Below are 7339 nucleotides of genomic sequence, written 5' to 3' on the forward strand. Positions count from 1 at the left end.
ATTATCACATATACCATAACTACATTATATTCTAGCCATTACAAAATCCAGATTGACAAATATTTTCACTGTAACTCAGAAAATACAGAATTTCCTATATATTCCCCTTTGCTTATTTTGGTTACATAATTTATTCTTTACAAAAAGAGTACTTGATATATCGATTAGTGTTATGACTTAAACACTCACCATTAAATACCTCATTAAATTCTCCAGGAGGGGCATGAATGATGAACTTGGCTGCTATACGCACCTAAAATAGAAATGAAGATATAAATGTTTCATAGCATAGACCTCTGCTATAACAACAACAACGAAAGCAAAATTATACTATTCTAAAGTTCTACTGAAAATAGCTTAATAAAAATTTAAAGAGTCACACTTCTTCGTTTAAACACCTTAAGCTTATTAATATTTTAATCATTTAATATAATCACAATATATAGGTTGAATATAGATAAAACATATAAAAGTCTCATATAAACAACCCAGTTTTACCCTTATGGAATTAGAAAAAGAATAAATGAAGCCCAAAGTTAGTAGAAGGAAGAAATAACAAAAATTAGAGCAGAAATAAATTATTCTAAGACTAAAAAGACAATAAAGAAACCAAGAGCTGGTTCTCTGAAAAGATAAAATTGACAAGCCTTTAGCTAGACTTACCAAGAAAAAAAGAGAAGACTCAAATAAAATCAGAATTGAAAGAGGAACTGTTACAAATGATACCACAGAAATACAAAGGATCATAACAGATAACTATAAACAATGATATGCGAACTGGACAACTTAGACGAAGAGGGTAATTCTTAGAAACAAACAACCTGCCAAGAATGAATCATGATGAAATAGAAAATCTGAACAGATCAATTACAAGAAGGTTGAATCAGTAATCAAGAACCTTCTAACAAACCAAAGTTCAGGACCAGATGACTCCCCTGGTAAATTCTACCAAACATTCAAAGAATAACTAGTACAAATCTTCCTCAAAATTCTCCAAAAACAGAAGAGGAGGAAACTCTTCCAAACTCTTATAGACCAATATCCCTGATAAACAGATGCAAAAATCCTCAACAAAATACTAGCAAACTGAATTAAACAATACATTAAAAGAATCACAATCCTTTTAATACCGCAATCAAGTGAGATTTATGCCAGCATGCAAGGATGATACATCATATTAACAAAATGAAGGATAAACAACATATGATCATCTCAATAGAAGCAGAAAAAGTATTTGACAAAATTCAACACCCAATTATGATAAAAAAATCAACAAAGCGGAGAAAGAGGAACATATCTCAATATAATAAAGGTCATATATGACAAACCCGCAGCTAACATCATATCTGAAGATGATTTTAGAGGAAAAGCTCTAAGATCAGGAACAAAACAAGAATGCCCACTCTTACCACTTTTATTCAACACAGTATTGGAAGTCCTAACCACTGGAATTAGATAATCAAAGGAAATAAAAGGCATCCAGTAAAACTGCTGGTATTTGTTGGTGACATATTATATACAGAAGACTCTCAAGACTATATCAAAAAACTGTAAGAGTAAATGAATTCTGTAAAATTGCAAAGTACAAAATCAATACACAAAAATCATTTCTATACATTAATAATCGACTGTTAGGAGGAGAAATTAAGAAACAACCCCATTTATAATTACACCAGAAAGAATATCAGAAATAAATTTAACCAAGGGGTAAAAGACCTGTATATATTGAAAACTACAAGACTTTCATTCGTGAAAGAAATTGGAAAATATAGCAAATAAATGGAAAGGTATTCTGTGCTCATGAATAGGAAGAATCAATATTGTTAAAATGTCCACACCACCCAAAGCAATCTACAGATTCAATGCAATCCCTTTCAGAATTCCAGTGGCATTTGTGACAACATGGATGGAGTTAGAGGGAATTAAGTTAAATGAAATAAGTCAGAAAGAGAAAGATAAATGCCTTACGATCTCTTCTGCATGTAGAGTTTAGGCCAACCAACTAAGCAAAAACCTAAGCCACCAAGCTCATAGATACAGAGAATAGACTGGTGGTTGCCAAAGGTTAGGGATGGAAGGGAAGTGGGGAAAAAAAGAAAAAATATATTTTCATGTATAATTTAATGCATTTAAAGATTCAAAGCTACCCTACCTATAAATATTTCCTTGTAAGAAAGTTTTTCTTTAGACAAAAGTAGAATAAAATTATTAAATTTCTCATGCTAAGTGAAATAAGCCAGAGAGAAAAAGTTGAAAACCACATGATATCACTTATATGTGGGATACAAACCTAAAAGCAACAAATGAACAGGACAAACAGAGCCTCATGGACATGGACAACAGATGAGCGGTGACCAGAGGATGGGTGGAGGTTGGGGGGGGTAGGAGGGAGATAGATGGGGTAAAAGGGGTCAAATGTTGGTGACATTAAAAAGTTAAATAAAATTTTAAAAAAAGAAAGAAAATTTCTATGTGTGAAGAAATAAGATGCAGTTAGGTATAATGAAGAAAACGGACACATTGTGTCTATAAAGTCACAAATTAGTAAAAAATACAGAAAGGAAGAGGGGAAGAATGGCCTAATGTTTTTAATAACATGAGACTTGACTATATCTTAGGAAATTTTAGTTCAAAGATAAGTGAGAGAAAAAAATATCAACAGGTATACTGAGAGGCATATTTTAAGAGAATAAAGGCTATGTTTGATAAACAGATGAATCAGTAATATATACCTAAGCGGTTAAATAGCATGCCCAGTCTTGAGTTTTCCAACCACTACACAGTAATCTCTGACTACGTTCAGGCAGTGTTCCTCAAAGCAGTACACCAGTGATTTTGTCGGAAATGCACAGTCATAGGCCCCTCTCTGAACGACTAAGTTAGACTCTGGAAATGAGGCCCAGGAAATACTATTTAAACAAGCTTTCCAGATGATTTTTAAATGCACATTCAAATATTTGCTGAATTAAGGGATCAATCAGCCTTGGCAAAAACAAAAGCTTCGACTTATTTTCATCTTGTCCATTTTACTAGCACTGTCATTTCTCTAATGTGGAAACTAAAATAACGGAAAGAAAAAGAAATAGTTGTATGTGTTTGTATATATATGTTGTGTGTATGTGTGCATCTAAGTACACATCTGATTTTCAGAAGACAGAGACGGATGAAAAAGGTGCATATAGCTAGAACAAAGATGTTCCTAGGTAGAGGCCATGTAATTGACAAGGCCTTAAAAAGGTTAAAAAATGTCAATTTAAAAAGTTTTTATAGTCTGGAACATTAAAAAGTTTTAAGCAAAATCAGTGATGGGTTGTTGGATACCATAGAGATAACAATGATGAAGATGATGACAAAAACAGGATTAACTGAAATTAGTGTTTACCAAGCACTTTGCATGGATCATGTCATTTAAGTTTATAAGGTAGTTACTATTATATTTGCAAGTTTTTTAGATGAGGTATTGAAGCAGAAGTAACTCACTCTGATTTGAGTCTTTTATTCACTACATTATGCTGCTTCTCAGGTTTAAAAGTTTTGGTACAATGGATAAGATCCAGCTACCAAAAGATGAACATGGCAGAATGTAATAGTGTAACCACCTACAACTGTCTATTCAATATAAATTTTTTTTTTTTTTTTGGTATTTAAAATGTCATTAACAACTTAAAATGAAACAAATTCCTTAAAAGACACAAAAACCTAGATTCACTCAAAGGATAGATAATCTGAACAGTCCTAGATATATTAAAGGAATTGAATTTGTTGTTAAAAGTCTTTCAACAAATAAAACTCCAGGTTTTCTTATATCCAACATTCAAGGAAGAAATATACCAATTCTACACAAATTATTCCAGAAAACAGAGGTGAGAACACCTTCCAACTCATTTTGAGAGAACAGAACTACCCTAAACCAAAGACCAAAATATTACCAAAAACTCAACTGTAAAAAAAAAAAGTATAAAAAGAGCCACTTTGAAATGGAGCAGGAGCTGCCATCCCAGAGGAACTGCCTTGTACTTATGCCTCAAATCTTTGGAATGTTTAAACAGGGCAAAATAACCTTTGGACTGGGCCTAAAGCAACAATGTGTCTCAAACAACTATTTGCAAAGATAACAAGAAAGCAGATATTATGACTACAGGACTGATGACTACCAGACTGAAGATTAAAAACACTGTTTAGAATTAGCATCACTATGTTAGCTTATCTGCACCAACAGAAATATCTTCCTTCTACTGATTTAACTGTCCCCTTCACCTTTCTTATAAATACCCTCAGCTTTTTTGTCTCCTAATTGGAATGCTATTTGGGTTTCTGCCTGAATCAGCGCTTCCCAAATAGCTGTTCTTCTTTGATCCCAAATAAATGCCTGTTGCTATTCACTTTGGCCTTTTATTTTTAGGTTAAGACAATTCATAGACCAAAATCTCTCATGAACATAACTGCAAAAATCCTCAATAAAATATTAGCAAGTTGAATCCAGAAGTATACAGAACAGATAACACATCAACAAATAAGGTTTATCCTGGAAATGTATGTGTGTTTCAATACTTAACAATCAATGATAGCAATTCACAATATCAAGTGATTAAAGATGAAAATGACAGATCATCTTAATAGATACAGAAAAATTATCTGATCTTCAACATTCGATGAAGGTAAAAACTCTTTGCAAACTGAGAATATCTTTAATCTGATAAAAGGTATCTACAAAAAAGCCTACAGCTAACATCACCTTTAATGGTCAAAGACTGAAGGCTCTACCCCCTAAAAGCCAGAACAAGACAAGAATGATCATTCCCACTCCTATTTAACATCACATTGTCTTACTACAATAAGAAAAGACATAAAAGAAAGTTCATAAATAATATAAAACTTTTTACTTGCAGATAACATGATTGTTTACAAAATATATATATAAAAAAAAAAGACCTATAAAACTCTTAGGTATAAATCTAGCAAAATAAGTGCAGGGCTAGCATGCTAAAAACTACAGAAAACAATGATGAAAGAAATCAAAGAAAGGCTAAATAAATGGGAGAGAAATGTTATGTTCACAGACAGGAAGTTTCAACATCATGAAGATAATCTTCCCCAAACCATTCTACATGGTCAACAGAGGTCCAATCCAAATCTCAGCAGGATTTTTTGGATATACACCAACAAGTGGATTCTAACATTGATGTTTTCTACGTTATTTTTCTATGTTTGAAAAATGCAATGAATGCTGATTATTTTGGCCATGTATTAATACTCCTTCTGCTCAAATGCAAGCAAGATAAAAATCACTGATGCCCAGAATAACCACAAATACACACACATTAATAAACACCATGCTAGTAAAAAAAGGATTTTAGTTAGTAAAGAGAGGAAATGAAATATATGTTATTTCATATCCTTAATAGCAAATGCAAATAGTAAAGGCAAATGAACTAGAATACAGAATAGCCAAAACAATTCTGAAAAAGAACAAAGTTGAAGATTCATACTATCTGATGCCAAGACTTAAAATAAAAAGCTACAGTCATTAAAATAGTGTATTGGTGAAGGGACAATCAACAGAACTGAGAGTCCAAAAGCATACTCATATATACATAGGGCCAAATGACTTTTGACAAAGGTGTAAAGGCGATTCAATGGAGAAAGGATATCTTTTCAACAAATGATATTCAATGAGATATCCATGAGCAAAAAAAAAGTACCTCAATCTAAACCTCATACCTTATTTAAAAAATTACTTCAAAATAGATCATAGGTCTAAATGTAAAACATAAAACTTAAAAAACTTAAAAGGAAACAGAAGAAAATCTTCATGATCTGGGGGTAGGTAAAAAATTCTTAGACATGCTACTAAAACTATGATCCATTAAAAAAAAAGTTAAATTAGGGAAATGAATATTAAAATCATGAAATACTACTACATCCCTAATAGAATGGCTAAAACAAAAAGATTGGTAATAGTGCTGATGAGGATGCAAAACTGGAACAGCCCAGTGAATTACTAAATACATTCCTAGGCCTACTGCTAACCCAGTATAAAAGAGTTTGGCAATTTCTTATAAAGTTAAGCACACACAATACGACACAACAATCTCACTCCCAGGTATCTACCCTAGAGAAATGCAAATCTATTCACAATTGGTCAAAACTGAAAACAATGCACAACCTAAATGTCCACAAATGAGTGTATGAATAAATGATGGTGGTCTACACAATGGAATACTACTCAACAAAGAAAAGGAACAAATTATGAATACTTGCAACAACTTGGATGAATCTCAAAAGCCTTATGCTGAAAGAAACCAGTCTCAAAAGTAATAGTATATGTTTCATTTATCTGACATTCTCAAATAAACAATATTAGAGCAATGGAGAACAGATCAATGGATACCAAGGGCTGGGAGCAGAGGTAGGAAGGGTGTGAATATAAAGGGAGAAGTGAGGGAAAGAAAGAAAATGAACAAGTTTTGGGAGGTGACAGATTTTGGTAGTGGTTACATGAATCTGTACAGGGTTGAAAGTCATCAGAAAAAAGGGGGCGGGTACTTTTGCTGTATGTTAATTAAAAATATATTTTACGTATTTTCAAACCATTTTTTCCTAAACTATTTAAGAGGACTATTAAAATAAAAAGGCAAAATATAAAGATTACTTTTAAGCAGGCAAGGATGAAATAGGTTATGGAAGATAGCACATGCTAAACATACATTGGAATCTATTATGATTATGTAAAAGTCTTACTTTTCTTCTGCCCCTTCCTCATCTTTCCTACTGAGGTAAGGAGTTGTTAGGGAGAATTTAAAACAAAGTCTTAAACACTAACACAGGCAACAAATAAAATTGTGGTAACCTGCTGATGAATTAATGAAACGTTTCTTTCGAAACTTTTAGAATTTAGAGGTAATTGTTTTTAATACTCCTAATGACTTCCATACCACCTATAAAACTGCCAAAAATTAAAGTATTAAGAGCAACACACACACACACACACACACACACACACACACACAATTTTTTATGTAGAGGGACCAAGCTAAAATGAGCATTCAGGGCAGCATTCGAGCAGTGGCACGTGGAAGACATGTGGTGGTCCCACCCTTTTGGTGGTCAGTTTTTTTATGTAAATGACTCAGTATTTTATTTGAGCCACTTTCTCCCCACTTTCTGTGTTTCTCCATTACTGCTCAGAAACCTCGTTTGCTTAGAATTGTGCTCTCCAGTGGCCCTGGAAAAATACATATTTAGAACAGTGGTAATGCCAAGATGAAGCTGTCTGCAAGCACTCAAGGAAAAATCAGCTCTTCACTGACAGGGCTTTTATGAGAATCTGATGAAATCT

At 32.9% G+C, this 7339-nt stretch overlaps 1 protein-coding gene across 1 annotated transcript in view; it reads right to left on the reverse strand.

The window, feature by feature from the left end:
• The window catches only part of CAPZA2 (capping actin protein of muscle Z-line subunit alpha 2), a 43636-nt gene that overhangs the window by 20976 nt on the left and 15321 nt on the right, over nt 1–7339 (reverse strand). The window contains exon 2 of the mRNA XM_006910583.3: nt 190–253. Within this exon, the coding sequence (XP_006910645.1) occupies nt 190–253 (64 nt within the window). The remainder of the gene's footprint in view (nt 1–189; nt 254–7339) is intronic.

Source organism: Pteropus alecto, unplaced genomic scaffold (assembly GCF_000325575.1).
Source record: "Pteropus alecto unplaced genomic scaffold, ASM32557v1 scaffold22, whole genome shotgun sequence".
NCBI classification, from domain to species: domain Eukaryota; kingdom Metazoa; phylum Chordata; class Mammalia; order Chiroptera; family Pteropodidae; genus Pteropus; species Pteropus alecto.